Source organism: Sardina pilchardus, chromosome 16 (genome assembly GCF_963854185.1).
Source record: "Sardina pilchardus chromosome 16, fSarPil1.1, whole genome shotgun sequence".
NCBI lineage: Eukaryota > Metazoa > Chordata > Actinopteri > Clupeiformes > Clupeidae > Sardina > Sardina pilchardus.
The window spans coordinates 14,573,769-14,593,859 of NC_085009.1; the positions used below are offsets into that span (position 1 = coordinate 14,573,769).

Genomic DNA, 20,091 nt, shown 5'->3' on the forward strand with positions numbered 1-20,091 from the left:
AAAGGAAGTTGGAGACAAAGTGAATAACGCAGCCCTCTGACTCATGAACTCACAAGTAGCATGGAGAGTAGCGAGGTCCCTGACTAACACCTTCGAATCTCAGTAGCCATTGGGTCACAGCCACAGGAAATAGTTGTCATCTGGCAGGCGATTGGATGAGTCAGGCAATTCTTTGAAGTGATGTCATAAAAAGCCCTCCATCATATGCCATCACCGTGGGAGCCTTTTTAAAAGGTCTGATTTGATTGGACTGCGTACTTCTGCAACTCAACTACTTGGTGATCAGTTCAGTTATAGCATGGGATGGGTGCCAACAACTTGGGCACTCGACTATATGGACCCGCTGCTGTGCTACTCCAAGATATTCACATTAAAGCAGTCACAGTTACACACACAATTTCGCTTCACCACACCTTTGCTTTACGCTCAGCAGTAAATCCTGATTAAGTGAATGCTACACATGCATTTGACAAAAGCAACCACTTGAGAGGCTGTTAAAAACATAAAAGAATTAAAAAAAAAAAAAAAAAACCAAGAAAAGCATGAAACATTTTTTTAAGACACATGAGAGATATAGAGCGCTGGGAGTAAGAACAGGCAGGAGCGAGGGGAGAGGAATGTACAGAGCATGTTTTTCCTCAAAGGCTTTCAACTATTTGGTCGGGATTCAGATTCAGGAAGGGAGAGTTGGGGTAGGAGGGGAAGCGCGAGGCTTTAGTGAAGGGGGGGGGGGGGGGGTGAACGTGAGGTACGCACAGGGGGTTCGGCGCAGGCAGGGAAAGGGGAAGCCGAGCACGAAACAGGAAATTCGGAAGGTTTGCAATGGCAGAGATTCTATTTCAGATTTAATTAACAGAAATCACAAATATTTATGTGGTAAAATGCTGCTTAAGCACAAGACAGATAAACTTGGCAGTGTGGTGTGAAGACCTGAGGAGTTTCCTTGGCTGGAGTTTGTTTAGGTAAGTGAAAAAAAAACATAACTTTATTGATTAAAAAATATATGAAAAGATATAAAATTGCATATTGAAAAACTTCCAATAACATTTAAATTCTTTGCATTCTCGGCATAAATCCTCTTTCAAACGGACCTTCTTATGTACACAAAATCACAAAACCTCCTTGATTTCTTCACTGACAGTGCTAATTCATTTTACGTGGAAAATACAAACAGAATATACGTCTCTTGAAATACACTACAATATCACAGATGACAGATAATCAAAGTGTAAAGGGAAAAAAAAGGGTAAAAGTTCAGACATTGAGGAATGTCTCCACAAGCCCATAACTCATGGACTCTTGGAACAGAAGAAGAAAACATGGCTTGAGTGACTGCATAGGAGGGCTACCCATGGACTGGAGTACGCGCACTTTCCTCACCGCTGTCAAGATTTTTCGGCTCAACACATGGCTTGTGACTTCTTGCATTCTGATGCGGTTCCAGCGCAGCAAAAGAAGCACACCGTCCATCCAGCAGATGTCATCCACAACCAAAGAAGATCCAAAAATGCCCCCCCTCCCTCCCTCCCCCCTCCCTTGCACCCTCTCCCACCCCCACCCCCCCCCCCCACCCCCCCACTGAATCTCCTCGCTCATTATCGTATGTTTAGAGGCTTACGGGTGAAGGAGAAGGCCGCTGCTTAAGAGAGAATCTCTCCGACCAGAAAAGGAACTGCCTCGGCAGGAAAACTAGAAAATCAAAAAAAAAGAGAGGCAGACAGTGCACAGAGACTTTGGCGAGACTTAGGAGGCAGATGTCTAAACGGGAGACTGTCTGCTATGCCTTTTCACTCAGTCAACCAGGAAGAGTTATTTTTCCCCCAACAAAAGCATCCCCTGCTTCTCCAGGAGTTGAAATCCAGACGTAAGTGCATAAGAGTTTGAAGGTTAATGTCTTCTAAGACACAGGACAAGGGCTTGCACCATCACTTTCTGTCTTTTTTTTCTGTCTCTCAGTTGATCTTTGGGGGGGACGATCACTGTCAAATGTCACCCCCCAGTTCAGTTGATCTTGAACAGCCCGAAGTAGTGCTTGCCGTTGTTCTTCAGGATGAGGTTAGGGGCCGTTTTGGCCCGGAGCTCGGCACCCTTGGTGAGCCTCAGCAGGCCCGACACCTGGCATGGCTTCAGGAAGTGGAACATGTGAGAGCCAGAGGACGGGGTGGTCCCGTAGCCCTCGATGCACTGCAGGGACGGGCCACTGGTCACGGACACCTCCAGCTTCACATACTGGCTCTGGTTCTCATTGAAGTGCACCTGACCCAGACAAGAGGAAAAAGCACAAGGGGAGACAGAGAGAGACCGGTGGTGAAAATGGAACATTAACCGAAGAATTTGGAATTGGAACTTGGAATATGGAATTTGGAGATATGGAAAACATTCTGAGCCTAGAGAAAGGGCTCCGCTCCTCTGCCCACTTCAGGTCAGCGTAGCCTCGTACCTGACAGTAGAGGAAGTAGACACCCGTGCGCTCCACTCTGAAGGTGCCCGTGTCAGCCCTGTAGGTCACGGCCTTGCTCATGTTGAGTGATTCTTCCACCCATCCTTTGATGAAACCCTCAGTGCCCACTGGAAAAGAATACCAAAGCACACAGTTGTTGAGATGATTACAAAATAACTTTTAATGGCAAAAATGTCAAATTTCAAATGTCAAAAATACTTAGGATCGCTGGCTTTACAGACTGATAACTAGAATACAAAGAAACTTGGAGAAAAAAATCCCTGAGATTTGGGATTAGAACTAGGATTTCACCATACTATGTTAAACCAATGTGAACAATTCTAGGCAGAGAGGTGTCCTTATAATGTTGTGCATACTTCACACTGCCACTACCACACTGACAAGAGGGTACAGAAGGTCAGACCTGACCAAATCTGGTAGAGATTAGCGGGAACTGCTACCCGCACACAACATCTTAATATGCCATGATGATGGTTATCACTCTTTCTTATCGCACTTACCGTTCTGAAAGGACGTCTTGGTAACTGAAAGGGAAACAGATAAAAAAAGAAAAAATTAACACCAAATAAACATGGCATACTTGCAACGCGAAACAACAAAGGATAACAGTCTCACTCACTCTCAAAATGGGACGCCACTTTTCTTAAGCCTCCATTTTTCCCCTTTCCTGTCCCCGCTGGCAAAAAAAAGAGAGAGAGGGAGAAACATAAACACAAATGTCAAAACTTTTGCCTCGGCCCGAGATAAGATGTCGACTGAGGCCATGGCAACATACAGAGGATTACCCTGGCCTGGACAGATATACATTTAAAAGTGTATTGACATCTATGGTGATTCACGAAACAGACGAAAAAATCTTGATCGCTTGACCAGATGTGTCCAGAGATCTGTGCTATGACTTTTGCAAAAGAGTTCTTTCCAGCACACACGCGTCCTCATGCTCTGGATTCATGGAGCACTTCTCTTGCCTGCCAGCTGGTTTTAGTCAACAAAAGGGAGAGAAAGAAAGAGAGAGAGAGAGGGAGACAGAGAGAGAGAAAAAAAAAACAGATGAGAAAAAAAGATGAGAGTGCAAGAAAGAAAGAGAAAGATACCAAAAGAAAAGGAGAGAGTTGTTTGGCTGTTCCATGACCCAAACGGGTTGTAAAAGATCCAGGCAAGAAAAACGGAGAGCGAGCGAGAGAGAGAAGGGTGAGAGAGACGAGGAGATGACGAGAAAGAAAGTGAGAATAATAGTCGTGGCCCCCGTTCAAAAAAACACAATAAATAACCGAATCCATCCGAAAAAATGGGGGGCAGAGGAGGAGGCCTCCTGCTGGTTGCGTCCCCCCGAGAGGGAGGTGGTTTGTTTTCTGTTAAGTGTCTCGACATCGTGGGAGGCGAACGTACTCCTGACAGGGGGCCTATGCGCACGATAGCATCAGATATGATATGTGGCCGAGCGAGAGAGAGAGAGAGACGAAGCCAGGACTGCTGTGTGCGTCGGTGGAGACAGACCACCTATAACGCAAGAGGGCTCAACCCAATGCCAGCTGTTCTCACAAACACACAAACAGCCTCTGGAGATCTTTTCTCTTTTTTTTTTCGTCTACTTTTGGACAGACAGACGGTTGAATTATCGAGTGGCAAACTCAGAGAGAGAACTGATTTGCGACCTCAGAGTGACACCGAGGCTAATAATGCTCGCTCTCAAGTGTCGGGACCTCCATGACCGCATGAGGCTTTTTCCCATCAGCCTGCTGGGCCTTCTGCCTGGCCGACCATCTTGACGGCCCTTTGTAGCCTTGCCGTGTCGGGCCGGACATTCCCAGGTGCTTGTTGCATTATGCTCAGTTTATAATGTGCAATCAGAGAATCTCTCTCTCTCTCTCTCTCTCTCTCACACACACACACACTCACGCACGCACTGAAAATGAAAACCACTGCTGGAGAATTGGAGGGAATATAACAACATGAAAACTATTTACGGCTGTCGAAAAGGAGAGAAAGAGAGGGAGAGAGAGACGGAGGGATGGCGGGGGCCCGTCCAGGTTTTTAGCTTTTTTGGAGAAAAAAAAAGTCCCCATGTGGCGTGTGGCGTCTCTGAAAGACGGTCCAGGGGCCCAACGGTTTTCTGGGCGCGCGTCTCCTGACCGTCCAGACCTATAATCTTTGAGTCACCCGAGTGGCTGCCTACTGCTTCCTGCTTAGGGCAGCTTTTAGAATCCTGTGCCCGCTGGCGTTGACCAGGGGTGCCGCTCTGTCCGCTGCGGCTTTAAATATCGCTACAGACACGCAACAACACTGGTCAGCTCCAAGCCTGTGTTAGGGTTGAACCTAAACACTCACAAGTGTTAAATTCCCCACTAGTAGCAAAATACTATTAAATACAAATAAAAATAGCACGTAACATTCTAGTCAGTGGCTTGCCACTAATGCACGTTCTGTGCACTTTCTGCATAAACTACTTGGTATCTGAATACAGATGTCTCAAAATAGCCTTTTAATATTTGTACTTATGACAGCCAGACACAAGTTCCAGTTTGTAGTTGAACTCCAAATTATACACAGCCAATCCAAACAAGTGCTCTTGGGCCAGTCATGATATGTGTGAGGGTTCATAGCCCCGATGAGTTTATAACACATCATTACCTTCTCTCTTAAGCCTCTGGCCCTGCAGAATCTCCCTCTTCTCCAGGATGAGTTGAACAATTTCTCGGCGCTGGCTGTTCACCTGTTTGCCAAAGCAAGGGAGAGGGAGAAGACATTCTTAAAACAGTTTGCAGGAACAGTAGGCTCAACGGGAAGACTCAACCTGCACGGGTGTTAAGGTTTCAAGTGTGCTTCTGTTGGAGACGGGCTTCCTGAAAAAGAGCATTAACATCCTATTCTAATCTTAGGAGCAATTATGTGCGAAGCTGAGATTTTTCTGAGGCCCACATAAACAAACCCTTTTCCACACTTGGCACGGAGATACACACTTGCACAAACACACACACACACACACACACACACACTCACACAGACCTTTTAATAAGTCTGCCACTTCCTCTTTGAAAACCAGTTGCGACACCTAAAGCATTTTTTTAAAGTGTCTCGCATTCCAGAAATTTCTTAACCCTCATGTTGAGACTGAGAGCAAAGCAGAGATGAAGAAAAAAGTCGCAGCAAAATTTCTGCCTTGCAAGCAAACATTCTCAGAGCATCAGCGGAATTTGGCTCGAAGAGCGCCATTGTTGTTTTCCACGTGAAAAAAAAAGAGAGAAAACGAGTGCGGGGGCTTTTCTCTCTCTGCTCTCTCTCTCTCTCTCTCTCCCTCCCTCTCTCTCTCTACAGCTGGGTGAACAATTCAACTACGACCCCGAGAATTACACTTGGACCGAAACATGAATCATGCAGTTTATGACTGCTGTACACCTGTTCGTGCCTTGCTCTCTTTTTTTTGTTGATGTTACAGCCAGTGCATTCTCATTTTAAGACATCTTATCTAACTACATAATAAGCTTTCATAACAGGAGTAACATCTTCCAGATGCACATCTGATGGGTCACTTTGAAACTCTTGATGGAGTTCAGCTGTAATTCCATTGTGTCAAATTCAGTACCTCCACTCAGGTCTGTATTATATCAACAAAACAGTGGAGAGTTCATCCCAAAATAGTGATGAAGGTTCATTTCAAAACAGTGATAATGGTTCCAGTTACTGCTTTTCGACCTCTTCTGAAGCATGATCATTTTCCCTTTCTTTCTCAACAGCTAATTCTCTAGAGGAGAAGGCTGTCTGAGGGCAGAAAGTATAACTAATTATAGCAATAACAGCACATCTGGTTAGATAAACGGTTGAGTTTAGTAAATAAAAGCATGCATGGGTTATTCAATTATGATAATAGGTCTCTACTGTTTAGTTAGTTACCTTCAGCTACAATCCCATTTGATGGCTTTGCCAGGGACACTCAAGGCTTTTTGACCATGTGTTTGTATTAAACATGTTTATTCTGTATTTTTCACAGATTCAAGCTTAAGGATGCTTCAATGTAGGATATATGTAGGGCTACTTGCTATTGAGGAGGGAACTGGATTATTTTGATCCTATCCTGAAAAAGCTGCACGCCATCAGTCATTCTCGCACATGAACTATTTTAACCAGGGCTGTAGTTTAATCGGTTTGATCTGTGTTAGTCGCGGTGTTTGATTTAGTGCCTGTCAGATAAACATAGTCTACTTGGCAAAACCTGTTGAACTGTGCTTTTGCTCTGTGAGCTATCTTAGAAGGATGCGTTCAGTTGACGTTTGCGAGAGCCGAGGGGATGTACTGACACAGGATCCGCAAATTAACAGAGCAGTCATTAAATTATATTTTAAGGCTGCTGAATGAAAGCAAAGACAACACAAATGACGATAATTGGTGAGCTACAATGGAAACGTAGGTGGTGCGTAAACATACGGTGCGTGTGGCTGTGATACATGTCATCCCTGAAGCAGCATTTAGCGGTGTGCCCGTCTACTTTCTGAGTTTTAAAGGACGGATGACAAAGCGTCCACAATACATGTCGTAAGCAAAATAAAGTTAACTGTTGTTGACAGTTTATTGGTTGCAAATCACTTAACCATAATTACACACGTGCGTAAGACTTTTTTTTTTTTTTAAGAAAGCATATTTGGGCATGTTGTGAAACTGAGCCAAGTATTCTAAGGTTTCCAGTAAATTGCTCTAAAATTGGAGTGAGTTTGGCAGCACAGCGTTTACACTTGGCGGAGACACGCAGACTAAATAGGCTAAGTAATCATTCGCCGCTTTATGTGGGCAATTTCGGTCAGCAGTAAAAATGCCGTGCGGCACCCCCAGCAGCGATGCGGCACTTTGTGCAAATTAAGAGCCACTGGGTTGTGACATGTGGGCTGTACATTTTTCCGTGAAGCGGCGAGAGCAGACGACCCCCAAAAGGTTTAAAGCGTCCGCGGAGTTGCATAACACTAGTCAGCCTGAAGAGGAAAAAACTTACTGGATAATAAAACATATTGATTGGGTTTGCATGATCATCAAATACTTTTGCAGCGCTTCTGTCCAAATCAAACATGCATGCAATTAAATGCACATTTATTGGTGTGTGGGATGGATTGATACTCACTTGCTCCAGGCGCTCTTGCAGAGTTGTGAAAGATACGGACAGGTCCCTAGTTTGTCGCCATGTCCAGACTGTAAACAGGGCACTGCACAAAGCCAGCACCAATGCAAACACGGCCATGGATGCCCATACAAACCGAAGTTTGCGTATTTTTCTTCGCTGCAGAATTCGATGCATTGTAGTGTTCGGGAATCGTTATTTACCATTTCAGAGATTGCATTCTAAAGCCCCCCTTCTTCATCCAAACGCACATACGTATGCATGCATCTGGCCAAGCTGTGCGCGTCTCGTCCATTAAAGCCGAGTGCAGATGGTTCAGATGCTGCGTGGTATAATGTTATCAACCAAACAGTTTTTTGACAAACTGTTGGCACACTGACATGCTGTTCGCCGTAGTGTGTCGCAAATGTTGTGTCGGCGCACGAAGAATGCTATATGCGCAGAAAGCAACGAATGTTAATTGCGTTTGTTTTGGAATCCAAAGCCTACGTCAAGCAAAATATTGATTTTGTTCTGCACTGGTGAGCTTGCTGAAGTCCAGCCAAAATCGCAAGTTCTGCAAGTTTAAAGCGCAGCACAGACGTCTCTCAGGCTTTGCATCCTCGTATGAGCCTCAGTCGTGGAGTCCACTTCCTAAAGTGCGTCTTGACAGATCTGTAGAGAGGTCGCGTGTATGCGTGGGCATCATGAAAACCGGGGAGCACGTCGAAATGCCCTCACGCAGCACTACTGCCCGGAAACGCACAACTTCACCACTGTCAAACGCTGCATTTCCCTCTTCCAGAAGCGCCAGGTATCTTTGCGCGTTAGCTTGGCCCTGCCTCCTCCTGCGCTTCAAATCGCAAGTTCTCCTCGATCACGCTGTTAACAGTCACTAGCACGAAGCTATGCCGAAAGCCGTACAGCCAATGTGTCGATCACGTTGAAGACTGAAGAATCAAGTAATTGAATGTAGGCGAGCTGGCTCGGTTTCCGACATTCTGTCGATGCCTGCGGGGAAAAAAACGAGAACAAATGTTGACGTTGGCTGCATAAACTGTAGAAGAGTAGGTCTATAACTTGATATACAGAGCTGAGTGATATATAACCGCGACATGAACTGACCCGTCCAGGCAACCTAGTCAGTGCATAGGCACTAATTAACCTGATTGGATTACACTTGTTGGTACAGTGAACCTGGGTAGTGAATGCATCATACAAGTTCAGCTCTCTAGCACATGGTGGCGCTGCTATCCAATATATAATTGACGTGCAATTCCGACTGAACGCGTGGGGCAGCAGAGTTTTCTGTTGAGAATGCCATTCGTGTCAGTGAGACGTACGGCATTGGGTAAAGATCCACAGCTCTCAACCAGGTAAATCATCAGTATGATTTGCACCCAGTTAGGCCTATCGTTTTGGTAGCATAGCCTACTGATATTCTACCTTCAGAGGGTATCTGAATTAAAACATATTATTATGACTATGAAATAGACTACAAAAACTTACATTAACAGCATAAATGGATATTTTGTCAACCATATAGTACAACAGAGTTGTGACTATTTGAATAACACCTGTTGTCCCACCTTTGTGTTTTTCTAAAATATGCAAAAGAAAAAAAGAGATTAGCCCAAAAACCCGTGGTCAAATTAAATGGTTTATTCAGAAAGGTACAGCCTGTTCCTTTGGAAAAGAATCTCTACTTTGATCCAATAGTAGCAAACAAAATGGGGGAAAATATAGCACAGTGTTCCCACAGGCCTTTTAACGGCCTGATGAGGTCAATAATGACTTATTTATTTACCCACAGCAGCACAAGGGTGATGCCGTGTAAACCACACCACAAACTACATGAAAATCAACTGCACCCAACCAAATGAGAAATTATTTACACATGTGTAGTGCAATAGAGTATGGGTATGAGATGGCTGATGACAGAAATGTATGAATATGTGTGTGTGTCTGTGTGTCTGTCTGTGTGTGTGTGTGTGTTTGTGTGTGTGTGTGTGTGTGTGTGTGTGTGTGTGTGTTTTATACTCTCACATGAGCATCAACGTATAAACAAACAAAACAATTGTGCAAAGGAGTCAGTAGAACCAGGAAGTGGTTAGCAGGTATTTCTCCACCATACACATTGTCAGCATCCTACACTGCTTAGGGCAGAGACTTCATAGAGTGCTGTACAACAACCTCACTCACACACTGACATTTCTGAGAAAAGGAGACACAGTACACTATGTAGATCATATTTTATAGACAACCAAGAAACACCCTTCTCCTCAAATCAGCCACCTACAGTACAGTACCATGTGCTGTTCCTTCCCCTGCTGCAACTACAGCAATGTGCTTTTTCTAAGAAGACAAAACCCTACAAAGACAGCTACATATCGTCAAAGTTTGCTGAGAAAGAGGGGAGGGGGGGAGTACATGGAGGTCACATTCCACGAACTGATACATGTTATGTTTGGATTGAGGGATTGGACTACATAGAGATGGAGGTTTTGTCCCCGTGTCTTACATAGCACCTAGGTGACATTGTTACATTTGCGCAGGACAGTCCGTCATGGCTCAAAAATATCTCACACCCTTATTCTGGCTGGAAAAGTTGTTCTGAGAATTTCTAGACTGTTCTGCCAGCAGTTTTATATACTGGGCCCTAGACTGGCATATGCAAACAGGCTACAGTACATTTTAAACAAGAACAGGTCTTGATACTCACACACATGAACAAGAAATGTGACAAGCTTTCTCAGTCTTAAAAGGGCACAATAGCTAAACTGTTACTGTACATATTTGTGCTTTTAATATAATTTACAGTGTTATACCCTATCGTCGCATTTTCCGTGAACACACATCTGAAAACGAATCATTTGAAACCACGAGTAGTATTTCCATTTTAAATCAAGAATAACAATGAACAATTAATCAATTAATTATAAAAAAAAAATTTGTTTTTTTTGCTTTTCAGCGCTCCGTCATCTTATTTCAGCACCAGATCTGACCAGCTTCACTTGAAGCCACATGGCTCATGTTCACAACACTGCCATCTCAAGTTACAGGTAAACTCTCCTGATTTCACAGTTCTCTGTCTCTCGAGGTCACCGAGTACTGTCGATACCAAACAGCATCTTTAACATCATGCCCCCAGTGTAGCACTGTAGCTGTTGCCTGCAGTAACTCGAGCTAGGTAGCACTGACTTTTGTTTTGTTTTGTTTTTAATCGTATGGACAGTACTAAGTGACTTTGAGAAACAGAGATATATGTGGAACATGTACTATTTTACTTGATTTAAAAATGATGTGAGTTTTCCTGCAACACCTTAGTCTGCCTACAATTTGCCTATATCAAGAAATTCACAGGACAGCGGTTCACTGAGATGAACACATGATGATGCACATTTGGCTGTATAAGAAACCCATTACAATTTCCATCAATTCCACGAATCATACACCTAAAACGTTTTTTTTTAAAAATCTGTCACACTGTCTGTCTGTCTGTGTCTCTCAAGAGCTATTTAGGAAGTCTTTGGTTCCAATGCCAACCTGTTATTCTCACAAAGGAAAACAAGGATGAGCCAAGAGATGTGCTACACCGTGACATAACGTAGAGATTTGCACAAACTACATTTTTGCTGTAAGTTTCCCAATGATATGAGGAATGGGGATTGACTTCAGACTAATAGGCCAATTCTGGGGATGAACTGAGAGGGGCGTAGTGGTCAGAAGAGTTGGGAAGTGCTTTACACATGGTGTGTGTGTATGTGTGTCTGTGTGTGTGTATGTGTGTGTGTATGTGTGTGCGTGCGTGCGTGCGTGCGTGCGTGCGTGTGTATCTGTGTGTGTGGCATATGTTGAGGTGGGGTTGGACAGCACCGCTGTTTTTTTTTTACGCATCACCCTGTGCCAGGTTGATCAGTTTCTCTCCCTCACAGCGCATGCAGTGGTAGCCCATGTCAGCGGTCACATCGAAGCAGCCCTGGCTGAGGTAGAAGTCCAGCGACGCCTTGTTCCAGTCGAGGACGGCGAAGTTCAGCTGAGTGCATCCAGCTGCCAGTCCCAGCTTTGTGGAGGACACATGAGAGGTACCGTTGTTTCCATTAATAAAACACAACATGACTTAAATATTAATAATGTAACACTGTGCATGAAACCCACTCCTACTACAATATTAAAGTTATTGGGGGGTGATATTATTTATATAATTTTTAACTTGACACATAACATGAAAACTACAAAAATAAAACACAATGTCGCGTGAAAACTGATAAAACATAAGAACATCACTGTTGACATCAGTATACAATGGAATTAGTGGAAACGGTGGGATGGGTGCAAAATATGAGTAAGTCATGTTAGGTCAAATGCAGATATTTCATTCATTATATACATTATAGCCTGCAAATACTAATACTTATTCATTTCTTATTCAATTTAGTATGCCCAAAACTTCTGCCTAGCAGAAACATGCCCCTGTCCTTTTGTAAATAGAATAGATATAGAAATGCAGGGTTACTAGTAGTACTCACCTGAGCGACCTTACTCATCAGGGCCTTCCCGATGCCTTTGCCTTCAACAGAAACGTATAAACTGACGTTATTTGATTGGGCGTTATGAGGGTTACATGAGACAATACTGTACATTCTGGTGCATACTGACCCCTGTATTCTGGCATCACGTACAAATCCTCCATGTACACAGCTCTGCCCTTCCACGAGCTGTACGTATAGAAGTAGAGGGAGTAGCCCACCTTAGCGTGACCTGATGTGTTCACACACACACACACATACACACACACACACACACACACACACACACACACACACACAAGCGCAAACACACAGAGACATAGACATAGACAAGCGCAGATATATATATGCCATAAGTATATGTGGAGAAAAACAGGCATCTCCTTGGTATGACCTAAAACAGTCAGAGACTGAATGCTGCAGGACATAATTTCATACACACACTTACACACAAGAGCACTTAAGGTCTCACATGCTCTCTCACGCTCTATCTCGCTCGCTCTCTCGCTCTCTCTCACACACGCACACACACACAGGCAGCCACGTTCTCACAAAGCATACAATGAACATGTGCCTGATGCTCAGTGACACAAAAAAGGAACACAGTACAGTCTTCATTTTACAATACCGTGACACCGTTTATACACTACTCAAAAGCCCTATTCGCACGGGATTAGTATTACCTATGGACCTTTGGTGATTTGTGATAATTGCGGAGAATGTCTGAGATCTTAGTCCCGTGCGAATGTGCCATGTCTGTAATTTGTAAAGTAAAAATTTCGCCGCAAATTACCTACTATATTTCGCCAAACACAGACGTCCGGTGATAATACTAATCCCGTGCGAATCTGTATCTCAGTGATTGCTGTTGCAATTGCATATCTTTTCTACTTTCTGTGTTGTTTTCGGACGTTAGCATACGACATATCCGGGTGTAATGTCAGTGAAAATAGAGTAAAAGACACACCACAACTGCACTACTGGCAGTAGCCTACATATACTCTTATATACAGGCAGGAGCACTGCTTACATCTTATATCACAGTCCAGGTGCTGACGATGCCAAAGAAGGAAATGAAATAGATTATGTAATCTCTGGATGCTGAGAATAAACAAGGTATTTGATGGCCTGCCTGGCGATGACTTAAAAACAGCAGGCCGAGATTAATTTAGTCTTTCAAGCTGGGCCATTGTTTACGTGCTGAATTAGTGACCTGTGAGTGACATATGTATTCAGAAATAGAGGTCAGTGATGAGCCCCTCCCTCACCATCTTTGCTTCGGTGCTGCTCCGGCACCTCTGCGATTATTCCATGGAAAAAGGGATTTTTGGAGAACCCATCTTGCTCCAGGTCTGGTTCAGAAGTTAAAAAAACATAATTTTCAAACATATAGCATGTATCAGGAAGCTCTATATACTGTTTGACATGAGTGGAAGAATAGACTTTTTGCAGAAATGCCCCAATTAATACACAGTTTACCTCTCTGTGTAATTTTCACCTGATCTGAGACCTTCTCATATTCGGCCAGTTCCTGGGGATGCACACAACAAAATACATAGTTAACTGTCATAGCACGTGGCTTATCTAAGAAGACACGTCACTCTTTCTCTTCTTCAGATAACATTGCGTGCTAACGTTTTAAACGGTTACATCTTAATTACACCTTAACTAACGTGATACAAAGTTGCAGTGTTCTCAGAGCGTAGGCATAGGACCCAGCCTACGTCCTAGTTGACTCACATTTTGACAGCGAGAATGCGAGCAAAGTATACAATGAACATGCATTCGGGAGCTACAGAAATAACACATAGGTGAACACAGACATGTCTTCCAACATAATGTAAAGTCATTGTCTGGCTGTCATGCTGAGGATTTTAGCGCTCGGGTGTCGGTGACGCAGCCTCCCTATGCAAATACTAAATCGGTGCTGTGTCATTCATGCCTCTGGATCTCAACACGTGCGCGAACGAGGGCCGCATGCTCTTGCCAGTAAAATCTTACCAAGATCATCCGCGAGATGTCTTTGCAGTCCTCGAGAGTAGCCGCGCGAATGGTGAAGTCCATGTTTCCGCCAAACCTTCGCCGCGGTATAGGAGAAGAGTACAGACCTCTATTAGCAGGTTATTGTGCTTAGCTATACAGGGCGGATGAGCGAACGAATGAACTCCGGCGTTTACATCATAACGTTAGCTGCACAAGCGATTGTACTCATCCAAATAGCGCCAACCCCGTGTGTTGTGGCAGCCATTGGAAACGCTCGATTCTCCACTCAGGAGTTGTACGAAATGGGCTACTTTCAAATTCAGAAAGCATATTGGACCAGGTATTGAGTCTACAAATATATGTGAGGATTTTTAATACCGAATGTTCTGACTAAGAGCAGGATTACAGATAGGCCTACACTGCTATTTTTTTTTTGGGGGGGGGGGGGGGGGGGTTGTCATCCACACTCTCTTTCTCATGATGAATTAACTTCACTTTGGAGAGTTTGGGTTGGGGTTCTGACTCAAAGTGAGTCCACTTTCTGTGTCTCTTGCTTTCTGACACACCACAGAAGCCCAACCGAGGTGTTTCCATGAAACTACAATGACGCACGTAGGCCCACTGCTTGGTGGGCTACCAACTGAGTTGGCGCCAGAAATAACTCGTAAATACAACCTTGTAAATCATAGCATAATCTTGTAAATCATACCCTCAACGAATTTGTGAAACTTATACAATTTATTTTGTTGTATAATGAGTCCTTTAATGTTCAGGTTTATGACGATTCATGGGATCATTTGGAATATGGGTTATACATCTGTCAGTGTCTACAGTCTACAGTACATTTATGTGACACACATCGAGAACTAATGGTCTCTGGCACAAATCCAGTCCTGATCAGCTGATGTCAGAACGGAGTTTGCTGTTGAATCACAAGATGCCAGAGTGGACCCTGTTTTTACACCATGATTAATACAGAAATAGAATGTCGCAGGGCTATATTTAGAATCCTCAATATGGGAGCTTATTTGACTAATAGGCCTACTGGGTGGGGAGGAAGTTGGAGGGAAAATAGGAGAGGGGTGTTCTGCTATTCGAAACCGTTAACAGTTCTGCCCCCAAAAAATCGTGTTTAAAAATAGCCTCAGTGTTCAGCCAAGGAGACGTCTGACTAACGGACCCTTTCTTCCACACAAGCAAGTTAATGTTGTTGAGGCGTTTCCCATCAGCATCTCAAGTCAAGCTGATGACGTTGGTAGCTACAAGGTTAAGGAATGAGGTTTATAGCCCTGGGCTTGACTGGCATTTGTGGAAAGATTTTTGTGCACACGCTGAGATCAATAAACCAGTGCGCAAATTGTACATAGCATCTAAAACCCAGATCAGTCATTCACTCTTTTTTTTTTTTTTTTTTTAATATAACAGGTAAAATGTATTTTGAGGTTTAAGGACACCGGCTGTTGGTACTTTTATAATTTAACCCATTTAACCATCTAAAGCGAATGTGTTGAAAACAACACAACTTGCATTGTTTTCAACACAGCTATGTCCATATAGGGACAACACATTCGTTGTAAGAGTAGCCTACACACAAATTACAAACTTTGTTCTACTGTAAGGGTGGACCAGGCTGATATAAAGATAAAGGCATTTTAGAATTCCTTTGGAGAAAGGTTTTGTTTTGACAAGAGGTTGTACTCTGTGTGAAGTAGATGCAAACACGATATGTGCTTAAATATAGGGCCCTAAGACTCCATATATTCCATAAAAATACGTTATGGACTTTATGCTTTATTCACATGGAAGCAATCAGTATGTGTGAGTTTGTTGTGCCCGCCTCCTCAGCTCTCACACCATATGAGCATGTAGCCCCAATACACTGATAAGGAACCAACCCCACCCAAAAGGGGTTTTCACTGAATAACACACCAACCATTGAACCCAAGATAACATAATTGTTGTGGCAGGCTTTACTGGTCCAAGCAAGGAGGAGCATCAACCCAACCCATGACCAGTGACCACTCATTTCTGGTGTAGCGCCACCTAGTGAATGCCATAAATTCAAAACACTTAAATCTCGCAATCAAAAAAGACGAGAAGGTGTAGTACTGTACATGAATTGTCATGTAGGACATACCTCTGGATGAACACCAAGTTTTGTGAAAATTACAGTATAGGGGATCTGCATTTGATGCATTTCTTTATTTCAAGAACAAAAGTTGATGTGGGTAAGCAATGCTTAGTGATTTCTAACACTTTTGCAACATTCAGACAATATCTCTTCATCTGCCAGCTCTTCATTTTCTGACAATACTGTAGAAAAGTCTCCTTAGGGCGTACTCATACTGTGCCGTCCGTACCATACCCGAGTACGTTTAACTCCCAGAGTCCGGTTCATTTGACCAGTGTAGTCGCTCCATACCTTACCAGGGCACAGTAGACTTATCCGTGTCAAGGTCTGCTTGAGGAGGTGGACTCAGTCACCGTACGGCTAGATAGATAGATAGATAGATAGATACTTTATTGATCCCCAAGGGGAAATTCAAGGCTGGGCTTATGATCGTGATTCGTGCCAATGCAAAGATTCTAGAGAACAGCAGTTCAACCGTGCCTGGGTACACTTTGATATAGTATGCAGTGTGAGTGCAGAGCAAGAAAGGGCGAGAACTGTACTCTGGAACGGTACAAGTGAACTGTGCCCATTGTGAGTGCGCCCTTTCACAGCTCTGGCTCCATGGACTGGAAACTAATAAGTGGGGGCAGCCTCTCCCCCAAACAATAATGAAACACAGTGTAGAGGTTCCTGGAAAGCACTGAGGGGAGCTTTGAGCTATACCTCTCTGGCCTGTTTTGTTCCCCTTGGGGATCAAGAAAGCATCTACAGTATCTATCTATCTATCTATCTACTTATCTATCTACCTCTCCGGTTTGTTTTGTTTGGTCTTTGGTTCAAATATAATGTAAGTTGCTGTTATGTAAGTTTTAAGCTACAGTTTTGAAACATGACATGTTTACACTTGGTCACATTTGCTCACATCTCCAAGGGTGTATACTCACACGTTGCCATCCATACTGTGTCCAAGTACGTTTGACTCCCAAAGTCCGGTTCATTTGACCAGTATGATCACTTCTTACCGTACCCGGGCACAGTATGCTTATCCATGACCGGGTCCGCTTGAGGAGGTGGACTCCTGTACAAGGTGTATGGTTGAGTTTATGATTGCGCCTAAAGATTCAAGAGCACAGCAGCTCAGCCATGCCTGGGTACAGTTTCATAGTATGCAGTGTGAGTGCGGACCAAGAACGGGACTCCAGCACGGTACAAGTGAATCGTACCTAGTTTGTGTACGCACTAAAGGATTCCATTGGCTCACTCAACCACATGACCACCAACAGCCTGTAAGAATTCACTAGGCAAAACAAATGTTTACCAATGTCTTGTGATTTGAAGGTTCAAGGTTAATGAAATTTAAATGCTGTGTCGCTGCAAAATGATATACTGTAGATGCACACAAAATTTCATGAAACTGCGTCTATAAGGGTTGTTGCAATTTACACATTTTGCCATTTCAAGACAAACAGTTTACAAAATTTGACGTGCTGAAACACTGCCAACATTTTTGCATGCACACTTCATTTTTTGCAATTCCAACCTTAGGGAGCGCTGCAACACACACACACACACACACACACAAACATACACTGGAGGGCATGCGCACAAACATGCACACACACACACACACACATACTCACATGCACATTTACACAGGTACTGACAGTGCACACATGTCTGTACAGACACACATGCTCATGTGTGTGCACACAGACCAGCTCACTCATACAAACACATAACTAGATGTACAGCATGGCGATGCATAACATGACTGCTGCATAAGGGCAACAGTGTACTTGTGCAAAGTGGATACAGACAAATATTTGGGAGTTGCTAAAGATTGCTTTGCCTGTTGTTGCAGGCTAGTCTTAGTGAAGCGTTGCACACAAGTCTGCACAGATGCACACACACACACACACACACACATTCACACACACGTGTACACATACACACACACACACACACACACACACACACTCACACGTGTGTACACACACACACACACACACACAGACATATACAAGTAAGAATCTAGACATAAGAGTGTGTAGTAATAGCAAAAAGACTGTTTCAAGAGAGTTCCTAGTGTCATTGTTGTTCCCATAAAGTTTCCGTTTGAACATTCCATATGTTATCTTAATGCAGCGGAAGTAGTATGGGAACAAAGTAGAACTTTCAAGCATTGTTTTCGTTTTTCTTCTTGAAAGGGTCTACAGCAGATGTAAACTTGCGCAGTGTACACAGTGACACAAGAGCACATTTGGGTGTGGCAAAAGAATACTTTGTCCATTGTTGCAGCATTTGAGCTAGTGCACACAAGTGTCTGACCTTGTAGACTAGAGAATATGATGATGATTGTGGCTTCAGAACACACAGTTTGGTACAAATGCAAAATTTGAACATTTTGTGAGATGTACATGCCAGCACATATTTGAGTGCCAACCCTATGGTGCCAGCCATCACTGAGCAGCCAAGGGATCAGCATGTTAGACTGGCTGTTTACAAGGAGTTGTATAGGTGTAAGGGGTGGAGAATTGAAGAGTGAATTATTTTATTAAATTAGGACAATGTAGTAGTACCATGTGGCGGTTATATTATGTCCCAGTATAATTTAGTAACTAAATCATTCCAAATAGTTTTGTTTGATTGATTATATGTAAGGAGTACATTAAAAACAATAAAATGGTCCACTAAAATGCTGAGTGTAAAGGATTTGTAAAACTGTAGAACTGAAGCCACTTCTCCTTCCAATACCACAATGACTGCTGTCGCCATCATCCTCCTCCTCCTCCTCCTCATCATCATCATCACCATCATCATCACCATCGTAAAAAAGCAGACTGTACTTGGTGGCATGGCTAAAGGGACATCATAAAACTCAAGAACTGTTATGCAACTGACCTTATTAACACTTCTCCATAAAACATTTAGGAAAAGCTGTAACAAGCCGTTCGTGGAAAATGTTACGCCGTGAAATGTCAAGAGCTATTTTTGAGGCATGCATGGCTTTCATGAAAAGGCAGATTTGGGCCGTCATCCCCCAAACCTCACACACCAGCTTAGTGGTCCCCGCTGTTATACTGCTGCTTTATGTTATAGAGAGGCGGCCATACTCCCCCCAGCTAGGGGTCCCGGGCCTCCGGGGTCCTGTGTAGACTATATGTTGCCGAGGTATTGGAATCTGTCAGGGCTATTTTTACATGCTTCAAAAGCGAGAGGATGTTAGCTCAAGAGAACAAATGGGCCGGTGGGAGGCCTATTCACTGTAGGCTACAAGAAAAGGGATTAATTGGGTGTTATTTATGTGTGGAATATTATGTTTCCTGAGGAATTGTTGTGATGATACGCAAATGCTTCAAAAGCCATGAGGATAGCTTGAGAGAAGAAATGGCATGTGGGCGGCCTATTCACTGTACAAGAAAATTGATTATTTGAGTACAATTTATATGTGTGGAGTATTATGTTTCCTCTGATAACACTCAAATGCATTTCCCTCTTAATTGTGGTCAACACGATTTACAACCTCTCATTGACTGGCTTAAAGACAAATGCATTAGAGCTTCCTCAAGCTAAATTAAATGAAAACAAATGTTATTCATGGAGAATAAATGCATTTTGTGGATTCAATCTCCAGCTAAAATACATGCTTTGTATCTAATCATGAGTTCAGTCCCTTCACCTGCATGGATCCTGTGCAACCCACCTTGATAAAGATGTGCTAGCCATTTTTTGTTGTTGTTGCTTTTGATAGCCTCAATTCAAGATTCAAGATTCAAGAAGCTTTATTGTCATTCCTACATTTTCATGCAGAAGCTAAATTTAATACTCAGGTGCCATAATCCCCCGTCATTAAAAACAGATGTTTTCAGAACAACTCTCGTTTCATGAAATGAGAAGAATCTCAACCCCAGATCACCTGTCA

The 20,091-nt window shown here is 43.4% G+C and overlaps 1 protein-coding gene across 3 annotated transcripts; it reads right to left on the bottom strand.

Moving 5' to 3' along the window:
- Positions 1-1,578: 1,578 nt before the first annotated feature.
- sat2a.1 (spermidine/spermine N1-acetyltransferase family member 2a, tandem duplicate 1) lies at positions 1,579-17,376 on the bottom strand. Of its 3 annotated transcripts, none has more exons than XM_062516240.1 (7): positions 17,114-17,376; positions 7,569-8,555; positions 5,093-5,174; positions 3,081-3,137; positions 2,962-2,985; positions 2,441-2,568; positions 1,579-2,256 (listed from the first exon to the last, which is right to left on the bottom strand). In XM_062516240.1, the coding sequence occupies exons 2-7, from the start codon at positions 7,740-7,742 to the stop codon at positions 2,002-2,004; spliced, it is 720 nt and encodes a 239-aa protein (XP_062372224.1). In that variant the 5' UTR covers positions 7,743-8,555; positions 17,114-17,376; the 3' UTR covers positions 1,579-2,001. The 3 variants fall into 3 exon arrangements, with proteins under 3 accessions (XP_062372224.1, XP_062372225.1, XP_062372227.1); XM_062516241.1 differs by lacking the exons at positions 1,579-2,256; positions 2,441-2,568; positions 2,962-2,985; ... (1 more) ...; positions 5,093-5,174; positions 7,569-8,555 and adding exons at positions 10,495-11,607; positions 12,074-12,114; positions 12,204-12,305; ... (1 more) ...; positions 13,553-13,604; positions 14,075-14,150; XM_062516243.1 differs by lacking the exons at positions 1,579-2,256; positions 2,441-2,568; positions 2,962-2,985; ... (1 more) ...; positions 5,093-5,174; positions 7,569-8,555 and adding exons at positions 10,495-11,607; positions 12,074-12,114; positions 12,204-12,305; positions 13,342-13,425; positions 13,553-13,604.
- Positions 17,377-20,091: the final 2,715 nt, after the last annotated feature.

What these genes read in the sequence shown, in the direction of transcription:
- sat2a.1 (XM_062516240.1), bottom strand. Translation starts at nt 7,742, where the DNA reads ATGCATCGAATTCTGCAGCGAAGAAAAATACGCAAACTTCGGTTTGTA. An exon ending in TGCAAGAGCGCCTGGAGCAA is followed by an intron (nt 5,175 to 7,568) that starts GTGAGTATCAAT and finishes TTTGGCAAACAG; the next exon opens with GTGAACAGCCAGCGCCGAGA. An exon ending in CAAGACGTCCTTTCAGAACG is followed by an intron (nt 2,569 to 2,961) that starts GTAAGTGCGATA and finishes ATTCTTTTCCAG; the next exon opens with TGGGCACTGAGGGTTTCATC.